This window comes from Colletes latitarsis, chromosome 7, assembly GCF_051014445.1.
Source record: "Colletes latitarsis isolate SP2378_abdomen chromosome 7, iyColLati1, whole genome shotgun sequence".
Classification (NCBI taxonomy): domain Eukaryota; kingdom Metazoa; phylum Arthropoda; class Insecta; order Hymenoptera; family Colletidae; genus Colletes; species Colletes latitarsis.
Window position 1 is genome coordinate 11,250,806 of NC_135140.1, and position 15,946 is coordinate 11,266,751.

At 39.5% G+C, this 15,946-nt stretch overlaps 1 protein-coding gene across 2 annotated transcripts; it reads left to right on the forward strand.

Annotated features, from left to right (window-relative positions):
• The first annotated feature begins 3,278 nt into the window (after positions 1-3,278).
• LOC143343690 (sorting nexin-4) lies at positions 3,279-8,791 on the forward strand. 2 transcript variants are annotated; one of them, XM_076768840.1, is made up of 10 exons: positions 3,279-3,626; positions 5,536-5,642; positions 5,761-5,977; positions 6,051-6,156; positions 6,247-6,356; positions 6,432-6,569; positions 7,822-8,032; positions 8,112-8,244; positions 8,357-8,471; positions 8,537-8,791. In XM_076768840.1, exons 1-10 carry the CDS (start codon positions 3,549-3,551, stop codon positions 8,585-8,587), a joined length of 1,266 nt encoding a protein of 421 aa, XP_076624955.1. In that variant the 5' UTR covers positions 3,279-3,548; the 3' UTR covers positions 8,588-8,791. The 2 variants fall into 2 exon arrangements, with proteins under 2 accessions (XP_076624955.1, XP_076624956.1); XM_076768841.1 differs by lacking the exon at positions 3,279-3,626 and adding an exon at positions 3,683-3,843.
• The last annotated feature ends 7,155 nt before the right edge of the window (positions 8,792-15,946 follow it).

Below are 15,946 nucleotides of genomic sequence, written 5' to 3' on the forward strand. Positions count from 1 at the left end.
TTACTTTTCCTTTCCTCTCGAAATCATTCCCTTAGTTATAAGATACCTGCCACCTCTTTTCCTACCATCCCCTCCTGATAACAATGTCTGAAATTGTCCAAAAACCTCAGGCCTGACCTATGGTCGATTAGAGATACTTATTCATTCATTCAGTAAACGTCAGCTCCCGTAGTAGCTGCCAGAGATAAAAATTTGCTAGTCTAAAATGGACCTGAAACCGTCAGCGCCATAGCTACGGTCGATAGGTAAACGTCAGCTCCGTGTACTAGCTGCCAGAGGCAAAAATTTTCAAAGTTCCGCGGAAAAATTTCGAATCTGCCGCCGCCTGGGCTTTCTCACAAGCGCTCGCTCGGGCCTTCGTTTCTATATATACACTCGTTAACCCAACTCTAAATGGGCCATTTCATGACATGCCTTCCTAGCAGCAACATCTCCCAGCAGCAGCGGAGCCGGCAGGAGCTGGTCCTCCCCTGGAGGGGAGGGGGGTGGGAGTCCGGCCAGGTCTGGCTGGCGGTCTCCCACCCAGTGGGGGGGGGGGGGGGGGGGGGTCGCTGCAAAATTTTCGGGATGTTCCTTCCCGAAAATTTTCTAAGTTCCACGGCTGGCAGGAGACGACAACAATGGCGGATGGCGACTACCAGGAGAGAGGAGAAGGGGCCAGCGACGATCTTCCAGAAAAATTTCAAAGTCCCACGGCTGGCAGGAGGACAACAAACACTTGGCGGAAAAATTTCAAAGTCCCACAGCTAACACGGAGACACTGGCGGTTGACGGCTGGCAGGAGAGATGAAAGCCGGGCTGCCGGATGGGTTCTTCCAGAGAAATGTCAAAGTGCCCGGGAAAGATTTCAGGGGGGGCTCTTTAAAATTTTTGCCGAAAAATTCAGGCCGGAGCTGCTGCCTGAAACTTCCAAGAAATTTCAGGGATTCCGAGAAATTTCAGGGATTCCAAGAATTTTCAGGGTTTCCGAGAAATTTCAGGGCTCCCGTAAAGTTTCAGGGTTTTCCGATCTGTTTCAGGGATTCCGAGAAATTTCAGGAATTCCTAGAAATGACGTCATTTCCAGGAATTCCCAGAAATTTTCTGGCGGCGGGAGATTTGAAATCTTTCCAAAGAACTTAGAAAATTTTTAAAGATACGTAGAATCGGTCGAGCGCTTCTGAGGGAGTCTTATAACTAAGGAAATGATTCGGAGAGGAAAAGAAGGTAAAAAATGATGAGAACAGATAGAATTTGTTTAAATTATAACATTTATTGGTGTAGATTTACATTATACAAAGGTTAATACATATAAATCATGTTAGAAGTTGTCAGCAACGGTCAGTAGTGGGCAACGTTGGTCAGCGGTGGTCAGTAGAGTCCAATGGAGGTCGGTAGAGACATTCGGAGGTCAGCAGAGGGAAGCAGAGACCAGCAGGGGCAAGCAGGAGGAAGTAGTAATCGTTGTACGTTGTCAAAAGTATCCGGAGTGGTCAGCAGCGGTCAGCGGAGGCCAATGGAGGTCAGTAGAGGCATTCGAAAGTCAGCAGTGGGAAGCAGAGACCAGCAGGGGCAAGCAGTAGGAAGTAGTAATCGTTGTACATTGTCAGAAGTATCCGGAGTGGTCAGCAGCGGTCAGCAAAGGCCAGCGGAGATTTGTAGGAAAATTCAAACGTACATATAGTCGTGTCTTGTACTTCGTAAAAGGAAGTGTATCTTGGTAAAACAATTTTATGACATTACCTGATAATTTAGGTTAGCAATCAGTAGAGGCATGTAGAGACCAGCAGCGGTCAGTAGAATCCAGTGGAGGTGACAGAAGGCAGTAGTAATCGTTATACGTTGTCACAAATATAAGCGATGGTCAGCAGAAGCCTGGAGAGGGTGACAGTAGACGGTCATAATCGTTGTACGCTGTCAGGAGTGTCAGGAGTATCAGGAGTGGTCAGTAGCGGTTAGCAGAGTCCAACGGAGGCAGGCAGACGTCAGTAGTAATCGTTGTACGTTGTCAGAAATATAAACGGTAGTCAGCAGCGGTCAGCAGAGGCCAGTGGAGACCTGTTGACGGGAGGTCGGATGTTAGTTGTTCAAGAGCGTGAAGGCAAATGTGAGCCTTTCTCTCTCGACTCTCACGAGGCGGTCCGAAATTACTTCGGGCAACTTCGGAGAATCGAGAAAGAGGGCATACGTTAGTTTGTCTTTGTCGACTCACCGAAACTCCACGAGCTCACGTACGCGTGATCTGACATAGTGTGAGAGAGCACCTTCGGTGCCTTTCTGGCATCTCTGTCTCGAAACGCCATTACCATTTTCGTGCCATTTGCAATATTACCAACAGATTTAGAAATGAATTTCAATCTCTGCATAGTCAACTCACATATATTTATGCACACACTACAGCTGTCAGCTCATCAATATTAATTCAGTGAATAGGTCTACTCGTATACCTCGCCTGTGCTGATACATGCTCTCTTTCTCGATTCTTCGAAGCTACCCAAAGAGAGAAAAAGAAATGTAAAAATGATGAGAACACATAGAATTCTTTGAAATTATATTTCTTATTGTCATAGATTTACATTATACAAAATTTTAATACATATGAATACATTATATTATATTATATCATGTCAGAATTTGTCAGCAACGGTAAGCAATGGTCAGCAGTGGCATGCAGAGGCTAGTAGAGATCAGCAGGGGCAAAAAACTGACAGGGACGAAGGCAAACACCTCGTGGGAGTCGATAGAGCAGCCCAAGTTTGTCGTGGTATAGTTCGTTATTTCTAACGATAGATGGCGCATATTTCTCGACCTCAAACCCTCTGGTGCTAAAACGCCCAAGTTTGTCGTGGAATAGTTCGTATCGTCCACGCTAGATGGATTTCTCGACAAGCTTGGGCGTTTTAACACCAGAGGGTTCGAGATCGAGAAATATGCGCCATCTAACGTTGAAGGTAACGAACTATTCCACGACAAACTTGGGCGTTTTAGCACCAGAGGGTTTGAGGTCGAGAAATAAACGCCATCTAGCGTTGAAGGTAACGAACTATTCCGCGAGAAATTTGGGCGGTTCTTTCAGTTTGCCTTTGTCGACTTTCCGAAATTCCACGAGCTCACGTACGCGTGATCTGGCATGGCTGAATAGTGCACCAGGTGCTGAATCTGTCATCTCTGTGTATAATACGGAAACTATTTCAACCCTAGAAAGAATCAAGTGCGCGCGCCCATTTCGGGAGTTTTTAACGTAACGTGAAAAAATCCCTAGACAGAATTTAAACCGTCGTCAGTTACGAACACTCGGATGACGCGATTGTGTCCCAAACGAACATCTGCCAGTGAATTATTTGTGAGAATTGTAACGTACGCGACCATTGAATTAACGAAAAGTGTTCGAAAACGAAACATCGATAAGGCGGCCTTTTTATCGAGAGCCTCAAAGGGAATTTAGCTAGGTGCAATGAACAGTGCTCAGTCGAATCGAGCGGTTCGCCAGTAATGGAGAAAGTGAACGTGATGTGAAAGGTTTCGAAATTCCTTTACTACTTCGTAGATTTGTAGGCCGATTTGGAATCATGGAAGAGGTGTTTCAAAACGGAAATTACCAGAGGGAGGCAAACGCAAATATGACAGCGGCGGAGACGCAGAAAGAGGTAAGTGACGCTTCGAGTCTCCTTCCGTTTTAATTCGTCCGCCAAATCGATACTCATCGCTCGATACTATGCTTTAAACGCGTTCCTCTTTGAATAGCTTTGTGAATTTGTTGATTGTCGTTCTGTTTCTGTGAATCTTAGACTTCGACGTTGCATAAACCGGAGATTCGAGTTGCAACGATAACACGCGTGCATTTATTCTAAAAGAATCGAAACGGTGCGCAGTGTTTCTCATGCTTTGTTATGGTTGATATAAGAAATTAAAGCTTCTCACGCCTCTGTGTTTTATGTGACTATATGACCTTGTTTTTGACAACTGTCTTTGGGTTTTTAATGAATTTACGGTGGCGTGCATTCGATCGATGGATGCGTCGATTTTGAAATTTTTCGTTATATTATTTTTAATGAAAATACCTGTACAGGAAGTGATAATTATTTCTGCGTCTATATAGAAAAAAGTATCGCGTTTCTCGAGAATGATTAATTCCGTTAAGGAGACGATAGATCGAAAGATTTCGTTTTGTTTGGAATTACGTGGAAGTAGGTCATAAATTGTTTGTGAGCACCATTGCATTAGTGTTGGCGGTACTTTAGTGTATGTATATACACGCGACTGTTTCTCGGAGCATTTAAACCTATATTTTAAATAGGCATCGAAGCATGTAAAAACTTGGACTAAAATTGAATCGTTATTAATCAATGTTATCCAGTTGCATGATTTTATGTTTATAGTACTAATTCTATAATGTGTACTTACAGCTTTCGTTTTAATATAATTTAATAATAAAATACTGTCTCACTGATAATTCGTTGTTAAATTTTTGTAATAATTATTTAATGAATACACATTTACCTCACGTGCTTGTACATTATTTTATATTATATATTTAAGATTATTCTTACTTTTTATGTATTCTTTTGCAATGTACCATTATTATTTTGAAGAATATGTATGATAACTATGGCGAATGAGGAAGAATTTTATACTTGTACCATTGTATATGCCATTTCCAGCTAAAGTATTTACAATTAGTAAAAACTATTACTGTTTTGCACAATTGTTGGAATTCTGCACACTGACACATTTGTGGTTTCTCCTAATTTAACAAAATACTAACGTATAACTACCTGCAGATCGCTAAACTCTGGCTATAATCTTTTTTCGAATAATAATTTACCTTTTGCATGAGTTTCAGTATTTCGTTGGTATCAAGGTATCGAATGATTTGAGATTATTGATAATTGTTGCGAAGTATACAAGGTGCAGCTATTAAATAACAGGACTGACGATGTAAAACATTTTATTTTGATTTCATAGATATTTACTTATCATTACCTTCAATATACACTCCTCTGTTATCCCTACAATGCTCCATGCGAATCTTTCATTGTTCGAAACAGTGCTGGAAGTCTTCTGTTAGATCCTTCAGGACGCGTGCCGCTTTTTCTTTCACAGCTTCAACGGCTTCAACAGCTCAAATCTTGTTCCTTTTACGATTCTGAAATGGACACATGAAGTGATTACTTTAAATTAACATGCTTCACATGTTTCTAATGCGAATCTAGTTTCTCTAAGATCCCTTACATAATTTGACATGTATTAAATTTAATTAAAATCTGTATTACTGTTGTAGGTTGCATTATTTTTAAACATTTAAATTATCCACATTATTCTCTGTTAATTTCTTTTCGTGGCCTCCTCAAACACCATATATCCTACTTTAAAAAACATTCCTGAATGTTTTAATTTCACATTTAATATGTAACGTCTACTGTTATCTTTTTGTTACAAAAGCATAATTTCGAATGGTAGTTAGAAACCTAGTACTTTGTGTACAAAAACCTAGTTCTAAATAAAACCTAAATTTCCTCTATCTTAGGATTTTGCATTACTTAATTTGTGTATTAGGATTCATTATTTGAGCATATGGAGATCTCAATAGCTGAGGCTGAAAAGCGAGCAAACGGAGCATTGAATTTAAGAGAATTTTATACAGTCTACCTCATTGAGACTAAGTGAGTAATAATGCAATGAAATTAATAAGTTTTAATATCGGAGGGTGATTTAATTTCAATTTGATGTGAAAATTATTATTGAAAGTGCAAAGTATTTTAGCGTACAATATTATTGTAGAGTTACTGATCCTGACTTTAAAGGTGCGCTCACCAAAGTAAGTTCTCTGTGGCGTCGATACACAGAATTTGAACTGCTTCGAGCTTATTTAGAGATTTCTTATCCATACATTGTACTGCCTCCATTGCCAGAAAAAAAAGTGCTATACGCATGGCAAAAAGTTACCACCGACACATTTGATCCCGACTTTGTTGACCGGCGTAGAGCAGGTCTTGAAGTATGTCTACATTTGCATATCTCTTATTACTTGGTTACATATAATTTAAAATTCGTTAACAATTTTTTTGAAGAATTTCCTTCTAAGGGTAGCGTCGCATCCCATACTGTCTCGCGATGAGCATTTTATGGGGTTTCTACAACAGAAGGATGGCTGGAGGGAAAGTATTAAAGAGACTGGTAAGTGGAATAACTTATTAAAAATACGTCACCGTTAAGTTATACCATATATGCCAAAAAACTATTGTAATCGTTTGTACTTTCACATAGGATACTTGCAGCTAGCAGAATCAAAATTAAAAGCACTGAGCGTAGCAGTGCGATTAAGGAAACCGGACAAACGGTTTGAAACAATAAAAAATTATGGAATTGAACTTCAAGTACGTTGATTATTTAGTTAACTATTCGAAAGTAAGTACGAATTAAATATAATACTCCTTTGATATCTATTTTAGAATAACTTATGCAATCTTCTCCGTGTGCGCGCGCGATTAGTAGAAAAGCAATACAGTTTGTACAAACTACATGCAAATTATGGTCGTGTGTTCAGTGAGTGGAGTGCCATAGAGAGAGAAATGGGCGATGGTTTACAGGTAGGTATTTAAAATTTTAAATAAAAAGTATTAAAATTGTTAGCCTTTTATTAGGAGTGTGCGGGGTCTCGAAAATATCGAGATCTCCATGTTTGGGGGATCTCGAAAAATATCTCGAATACAGGAAAAATATTAATGGGGGATTCTAGAGGCCAAAATAAGACGAAAATCAAGAATACCAATTTGTTGATGGAGGCTTCGTTAAAAAGTTATTAACAATTAAATTCAAAAATTCCAAATCCTTCTCGAAAAATTATTTTCGGTTACGGGGGTCAATTACAATCATTTTTGGTCATTAGACATACACTCGAAATCCTACCCATTTTTGAGAAAAAAATTCGGGAAGGTGTGAAATTTTTCGACGGGGAAAAAGAATGTTGCAAGTCGTTTTGGAAAAATTATTTTTGGTTGCGGGGGTTAATTACAATCATTTTTGGTGAATAGACATACCCCCGAATTCCTACGCACTTTCGAGAAAAAAATTCGAGAAGGTGTGAAATTTTTCGGCAAAATTAAAAATTTTCAAATCGTTTTGGAAAAATTATTTTCATTTGCAGGGGTCAATTACAATCATTTTTGGTGAATAAACATACCCCCGAATTCCTACGCACTTTCGAGAAAAAAATTCATTACCGAAAATTTCATGTCTGACCATACCGCTGATATGTTTCACTGAAATTTCGTGCAAATCTTTAAAATGTCATAACTCCTGAACGGATTGGACGATTTTAATGTTTGAAAAAGCAAACTACGCGCATTTTAGTGTAGAATATGTACAAATCGTAAAAATATTCGAAAAGTTGTTCCTTGACCCCGTAAAATGAGAAAAACCCCATAAAAATGGTCCAATTTTCAAATGACCATAATTTCTATAATAGTGAGTGTATTTTATTGAAACTTTTTTCTGAAGTAGAGCTTATGGGTACCTACAAAAAAGTATTAGACAAGTTTTCTGTAAGGCGTCAAACAAAATTACTAAAAATGAAAAACGAATTTTTAAGAAAAATTGACAGGGGGTAGCTGCTGAAATTTTTCGGCGAAATTGAAATATTACAAATCATTCTGAAAAAAAATCAAGATATTCTCGATTGACACGATACTTTCGAAGATTCATCTCGATCTCGTGAAAGACTCGACATTTTCGAGACCTCACACGCCCCTATCTTTCACGTAATAACTTTAATAAGATTATGATACACCCTAGCAACTATGTGTATTGCAAAACGCACTGCATTACAGCCTATTTTCGTAGAAATCGGGCCACTATCTGGACTCGTTAGCAGCAATGATAGACACGATTCTTGAAGAGGAAGAGCTAATAGCAGATCAGTTAAAAGAATGGTTGTTTGGTGCTTCTGCGCTACAAGCAGTAGTTAGACGAAGGGAGGCTTTACAGTTAGCTAAAGATGAAGCTCACGATGCATTGACTAACACGTTTGATCAGAAGGAGAAAGTCATGCAAGGTTCTGTCCTGTGTCGCGTATTATTACTAATTAAATTGAAGTTATAGAATCTATTACGTATTAACGTGCACTATTACAGGTAAGTCGGGCTTAATGTCACGATTATTTGGTTCCGTGAATACAGAGGAAGTGCGTGAATTGAAGATATTGCAACTAGAGCAAAGAATTGCACAGCACGAAGAAGCTGTCAAACAAGTGGATGAAGATTTGAAGTACGAAATTTTGATTAAATATTGCGTTTAAGCGTAAATTGAAATAACATTAGCTTTAAAAATTAACTCGCTATAAGAATACAATTTTTATGCATGTATCTGATTCTTCCAGATCGTTTTCTATTAAAGCAATGATGGACATAGAGAGATTTCAACATCAAAAGGTAGTAGACTTAAAAGAAATTTTGGCAGCTTATTGCATTTTACAATTCAAGCTCGCTAGGAAGGTAGGTATTTTACTTTTTTCTATATCCTCGCACCGATAGATCGACGTTATCTTAAACAATTGCAGGGACTGCAAGCTTGGCAGCATATCAAGAGTTGCCTGGAAAGTATGCCATAAACGTCTTTTCTTATTTCAGCTGACGAACAACAATAACTGTTTTCACATTTCCCGCGCGATATACATTCCTATATTTGTAAGCTCACTCGTACTGAACGCTTATTACTACATAAATGTACAAGATTGTTTCTATTATTTAATGTTAGATTAGATGATATTATTTATATATATATATATATTATATATATATATGTATACACGATTCATGTTGGATGTATAGATATGTGAAACGTTATTTAATATTTATATGTATTTAGTAGGGGTGTGCGATGTTTCGGAAATGTCGAGGCGAGATCGAGACGAGTACTTGAGAATACTCGAGAATCTCGAATACATCGAAATTCTCGAAAATTTCAAGAACTTAATTAAACGATGATAATATTTATTTGTAATTAACGGGAAAATCTCTTTGATACAAGTAGAAAAAAACTGGGAATTAAAGTAAGAAGGGTGTTCTGCCACCCCTGGGAAAAATTTTAACGGGAGATTCTAGAGGACAAAATAAGACGAAAATCAAGAATACCAATTTGTTGATTGAGTTTTCGTTAAAAAGTTATTAACGTTCAAAGTTTCGGCAGTAGAACGGCAATTTGTTCACCTACTTGAATTTTTTTCTCAAAAGTGAGTAGGATTTCAGGGGTATGTGTATTCACCAAAAATGGTTGTAATTGATCCTTCTAACTAAAAATAATTTTTTTAGGACGATTTGAAATTTTTTAATTTTGCCGAAAAATTAGGCACCTGTCGATTTTTCTTGGAAATCGGTTTTTGATTTTTAGTAATTTTGTTTGACGCCCTACAGAAAAGTTGTCTAATACTTTTTTGTAGGTACCCATGAGCTCTACTTCAGAAAAAAGTTTCATTGAAATATATTCACTATTGCAGGAGTTGTGGATGTTTGAAAAATGGACCATTTTTATTGGGTTTTTCTGATTTTGCGAGGCCAAGGAACAACTTTTCGAATATTTTTGCAATTCCTACATAGTCTGCACTAAAATACGCGTAGTTTGCTTTTTTAAAGATTAAAATCGACCAATCCGTTCGGGAGTTATGACGTTTTAAAGATCCGCACGAAATTTTGGAGTGACATCTCTGACTAGAAATTATATTTTCGCTAAGGAATTTTTTTCTCGAAAGTGCGTAGAAATTCGGGGGTATGTGTAATGACCAAAAATGTTTGTAATCGACCCCCATAACCGAAAATAATTTTTCTAGAATGATTTGAAACTTTTCAATTTTCAGGGTAACAGACAGTTATGGTCAGACATTATATTTTCAGTAATGAATTTTTTTCTCGAAAATGGTTAGGATTTCGGGGGTATGTCTATTCACCAAAAATGATTCTAATTGACCCTCGCAGCTAAAAATAATTTTTTCAAAATAATTTGCAATTTTTTAATTTAAATTTTTAATAACTTTTTAACGAAGCCTCAATCAACAAATTGTTATTCTTGATTTTCGTCCTATTTTGGCCTCTAGAATCTCCCATTAAAATTTTTCCCTGGGGTGATAACAGAAACAAAGGAAATAGATAAGTAACAATACAATATTTTATATAGAATTCACATGTAAAAATGCTAATTGTTTTACATTTTCTGATAATAAGGTGTTAAGGATTCTTAAGGAACCTTGACATCGCGGGGTTTATGATACGGACGTGATTTCTCCGCTATTTTTGAGGATTAGGCCTTCGAGACATTTTTGCTTGATAAAGTACGTTACGGTCATTAAGGAAACTCCAAACTCCACACTTGACTTGGAATCCTTGGAGCTCTTCCTTGCCTCAATAGCGATTGACGTATCGTAAACCCGCAGTAGCGCACATCTGCAGACCACCGGGGTCTTGGGGCTCTGGTTTTCCCCAAATTATTTATAACAAAGGCAACGTTCTCGCTCACTCTTGCATGGTGTACCAGGACACTGGTCGGCAGGGTGGGCGGGAATGTTGCAAAAGGTTAAGAAACGCCCTGCCAAGGTGACGACTTTGAGGATTGGTTTAACCAATCCTCCCACCGGTAAACGCTACGCGTTTTCGTCACCTTGGTAGGGGATACCGAGCTTAGGTTAAGGGTAACTTTAAGATTCGGTTTAGATTCGTTTGGGAGGTTCGTTGGAGACTCGGTTGAGATTCGTTTTGAGATTCGTTTGGGAGGTTCGTTGGAGACTCGGTTGAGATTCGTTTTGGATTGGTTTTGGAGATTCGTGTCGATCGAGCTTACACCTCGAATCGTCTCACGATACGATAGAGAAAAAGTAGCAACGGGCTCTCCTTGAATCAACGGGATTCAAGGGTATCGGCAATTTCCCAACACCAGTTTGGGTGGTCCTTCGCGCCACGGTTAAGGGAACACAGCATCGGAGCTGTTGTAATACGCACGGTCCGCGCAGCTCAGAGCAACTGGGCATAGTGCTTCGTGGCCGAAACATTGGTCCTTCGAGCCGGATGGAAGGCCGTTCTGCCATTTAAAGATGCGAGTGCCGCATTTCACTAATACGTCTGACTCAAACAGGGATATCCATAGGGCATCGAACACTTCAGCAAATTCATTGTTCCGGGTCGCTCTCCAGATATGGTTTCCTACCTCTCGGAGGACGGTGCGGATGGTATCTTTGCTCTGGTGCTGGTCGAATCCCCCCTGGTCGAGGGGCACCTTCCATAGCATAGGATTGCGAACAGCTCCTATAAGGTCATAATCTATCCGCTCGTTCCCGTCCTCGCCGGCGAAGAGCGTGGAGAGGGGCGATCCATGAAGTCCGACCTCTAAGTAGGAAGATAAGAAATTCATCTTCCTATTCACTTCGTTTCCTGTCTTGACAACAGGTCGTATTTTTGCGCCCTCGCTCTTTTGCATAACATTGAACTGCTCGACAGATGGCGTCTTGAGCTCTATTTCCACTTGGGCGTCCGAGAGGTAATAGCCGTCTACCCCTTTGCCACGTGCTCTCATCGGTTTTCTTCCCTCCACATCGACTCGCAGAGGCAGCCCTGTGCCCGCTTTTCCCTCCATCCACTTACAAGTTTGGACCCATTCCTCAATCTTTGCTATCCTCTTGGGAATCTTCCACTCTGTAGTCATGAACTGGGAGACTTCTTCTCCTAGAAGATAGGAGTATGTCTCTGGTCCTAGAGGCCCGCCTAAATCGAGTCTACTCCCCAGCCATGAGTGGGCTTCATCGTACATTTCGTTCGGTGGTTTATATGGGAGGAACCCAAAGCCAAGCTCCCAATAGACGTCGATGTTAGGCCCTCCCATTTTGTACAATCCGGTCTCTTTTTTCAAAATCTTCTGTAACCCATGTCTACAAGCTTGGGCGGTCTGGTTCTTGATTCGGTTGAACCTTTCTAAAATAGCGACGCCCGCTCGTCCGTACGCCGTCCGATAAATCATGTGTATATGGTCTTCCGTAACTCCAACTCCAATTGAGCATGCGGCACATCTCGGGTGTTTGACTGTTGGCTTCTTTAACTGGAGCAAGAACTCATCATATTCCATGCCCCATGCGGGTGTGCCGCATCCGCAGTTGTAACGGAGTCCGACTTCTTCTTCCACGCTTGCGTAGGCTTCTTTCAATTTGTATGAAAATAGAGCTGGGGACCACTGGGGTTCTGGCACGACTCTGTCGCCCCCTACCCAGCTCTCGTTGTCTAGGTGTTCATAAATATCGGGAATTAACGTCTGGCCCCCTCCTTCACACCGTGCTCCTCCAAAATCTCCGGCGTATTCGTGACCCTCGCTCCTCTCGCCATGCGAGAGTTTCGGATCTGACTCCCAACCCAACGGACCAGCGTCTTCGAAGTTCCTTCTGATCCTGTCTTCTGCTAGAGCTGCCGGCCTCAACCGCTCGATCTCTGCTGACAATTCGGCGATTTTGGTCAGCGGGTCGGCCCCGGGTGCCTGGGTGACCCCGCCACTGTTTTCCGCTGCTTTACCACCTTTCCGGCTCTTGTTCAGTTTGGACGTGTCTACTCCCATCGATCGGCCGATGTAATGCTGGACGAGTCCAGTAGCTTTTTCGTCCCGCTCACCCCTCAAGATTATCGTGCCGTCACTAAACTGACGACCAGTAACGATGGACGCAGTGCCCTTTGGTATTACGAGCGTCTTCAATTCCTCATTACTGTAATCCTTAACTCTCACTGGAACGCCCCAACCCCACGAGTCTTCGGGAACAGCTCGGGCTGCCGTGGTCATCCCACCCTTGTTCCCAGGCCATGCGGCCTCCTCTCGTGTAGTCAACTATCCAGTTTATTCCATCAAGTCTATCGCCCAAGGGGTGGGTCTTGTAACATAACCCCCAATCCTGCCTCTCGTTAGCATCGAGGTCAATCTTAAACAGTGCGGAGTCGAGTGCGTCATCATCCTCCCCCTGCTGAACTTGTATATAACACCTCGTACTCCAGCTCCCGGGTATGGTGTTGTATGTATACTGCGACCCAGGACGACCGCTCTTCTGGATCGTCATGGTCTGCCACTCGGTATTTAGGGTAGACCGCCAATAGGAACTAGGCGTACGTATACCCGTGAGTGTTCCGCCGTTGCCTCTTACATGAATATTCATCGTCCAAGACCATTGGACTGTTTCGTTTATGAAATAGCGGGCGAACCATCTTCTTGGAAACGCCACACGGTCTTGTTGTGCAGCAGCTGATCAAGGACATAAGGTATATTTGAACACTTTCGAGATCTCGACTCGAGTCTTCTCGTCTCGTCTCGAGCATCGAGGTTTCGATATTTTCGATATCTCGCACACCCCTAGTATTTAGTATGCCTTGTTATATATGTAAGACACAGTTAACCAGATACGTGTACAGTACCTATTGATCGTCATCAGACGAGATGTGGTTTATGAGTAACATAAACCAGCAAAGAAAATTTCATGGATTTCATTGATAAAAGTTTGAATTATTGTTGGTGTAACTTTTTATACACTGTCTTCTATCCACTCAGTCGGCTATTAAATTTTATCGTCGGATCGAATATTCGAACTATATCTTACTTATCGATACAATTGTTGCATTTATTTTTCGTAATGATAGAAACTTCAGCGTTCTCGTCAAACGATGACAATTAAGAATCTAAATACTATTTTCTACGTGTAAGACTATGTTTTTCTATGTATACACCTATTTCAGTACAATTCAGTAGTGCAGCTTGAAATGTATACGGGTCATTTTCACCTAACGTCGATTTATTTAAGTTTACAGATTTTACAATGTACTGCAACTAATTAAAATCAATAGATGTCAGCTATATAACTGTTAAAGACATACGATATAATTCCTCTATAATAATGATAATTTATATTATAATTTAGAAGTCATTTATTTGTTTCCTAGATTGTAAATTTGTTTTTGTAACACAATATTTGAAAACATACTCTATGCATAATACTTTTGTTAGGTTACCTACATTTAAATTTATAAATATGTGAAATTCGATATGATAAATTAATTTTTGAAACAAATATACATGTTTATAATGAATAATTAATTTTAATTATTATGAACCTGTTATGGCTATTGAAAACATCCTACTGCTATCGATAGATAATTAACAAAATAATATTGTACAATTCATGCAATATTAAAAAAATATGCTCACGTTCTTTTAATGAATTTTATCCTTTAAACTTTATACAGTGTGTTCGGCCACCCGTGGGAAAAATTTTAAAGGGAGATTCTAGGAGCTAAAATAAGACGAAAATCAAGAATACCAATTTATCGATTGAGGCTTTGTTAAAAAGTTATTAACGTTTAAAGTTTCGCCTGTAGAACGGCAGTCTTCGTGCATGCGGTAGTGGTTCTCATGAGAAACTACTTCTTACAATGTTGCGAATGAGAACCACTGTCACGCGTACGCAGCCGTTCTACAGTTGGAACTTGAAACGTTAATAACTTTTTAACGAAGCCTTAATCAACAAATTACTATTCTTGATTTTCGTCTTATTTTGGTCTCTAGAATCTCCCATTATAATTTTTCCCAGGGGTGGCCGAACACCCTGTATACCCGTATCAAAAACGAAATTTTTAATGAAAACGTTGTTTTGAAAATGTTTAATTCTACAAAGTAATTTCGAATAAACTGGGTATAGTTTATAGTAAATGCTTGCAAGACGAATATTATAATGAATAATATAATGCATGCTGCCTAATGTACCTTTGAAAGACGTTGTGGCGCCTTCCATGCTCGCCACTAGAGGGGTTGCTATACAGGGTGTTCGACCACCCCCTGGGAAAGATTTTAATGAGAAATTCTAGAGGTTTCGTTAAAAAGTTATTAATAATTAAATTCAAAAATTTCAAATCGTTCTAGAAAAATTATTTTCGGTTACGGGGGTCAATTACAATCATTTTTGGTCATTGCACATACCCCCGAAATCCTACCCATTTTTGAGAAAAAAATTCGAGAAGGTGTGAAATTTTTCGACGGAAAAAAAAATTTTCAAATCGTTTTGGAAAAATTATTTTTAGTTGCGGGGGTTGATTATAATCATTTTTAGTCATAACGCGTACCCTCGAAATCCTACGCGTTTTCGAGAAAAAAATTCCTCACCGAAAATCTAATTGGGTGCCAAAATTTTTCGACGAAAAAAATTTCAAATCGTTCTGAAAAAATTATTTTTAGCTAGAGGGGTCAATTGCAACCATTTTTGGTGAATAGATATATCCCCGAAATCCTACGCAGTTTCTAGAAAAAAATTCGAGAAGGTGTGAAATTTTTCGACAAAATTAAAATATTTCAAATCGTTCTGAAAAAAATATTGTTAGCTGTGGGGGTCAATTGCAATCATTTTTGGTGAATAGATATATCCCCGAAATCCTACGCAGTTTCTAGAAAAAAATTCGAGAAGGTGTGATATTTTTCGACGAAATTAAAATATTTCAAATCGTTCTGAAAAAAATATTGTTAGCTGTGGGGGTCAATTGCAATCATTTTTGGTGAATAGATATATCCCCGAAATCCTACGCAGTTTCTAGAAAAAAATTCGAGAAGGTGTGATATTTTTCGACGAAATTAAAATATTTCAAATCGTTCTGAAAAAAATATTGTTAGCTGTGGGGGTCAATTGCAATCATTTTTGGTGAAAAGACGTACCCCCGAAATCCTGCGTATTTTCGAGAAAAAAATTCAGTACGGTCGGAACTTTAAACGTTAATAACTTTTTAACGGAGCCTCCATCAACAAATTGGTATTCTTTATTTTCGTCTTATTTTGGCCTCTAGAATCTCCCATTAAAATTTTTCCGCGCCCCCTCCTTCCCTTTTCCGTCCTACGATTCTCACGAGCGGACCACCCCGAAGCAGCGCCACAACGTTAAAGGTAAAAAATCAGTAAGAAAAAGTATCACAGAGAGGTG

Excerpts from the sequence above, each read along its gene's own strand:
- LOC143343690 (XM_076768840.1), top strand. The coding sequence starts at position 3,549 with ATGGAAGAGGTGTTTCAAAACGGAAATTACCAGAGGGAGGCAAACGCA. Across the intron at positions 3,627-5,535 it reads CGGCGGAGACGCAGAAAGAG|GATTCATTATTTGAGCATAT; the intron begins GTAAGTGACGCT and ends TTTGTGTATTAG. Across the intron at positions 8,033-8,111 it reads GAAGGAGAAAGTCATGCAAG|GTAAGTCGGGCTTAATGTCA; the intron begins GTTCTGTCCTGT and ends GCACTATTACAG.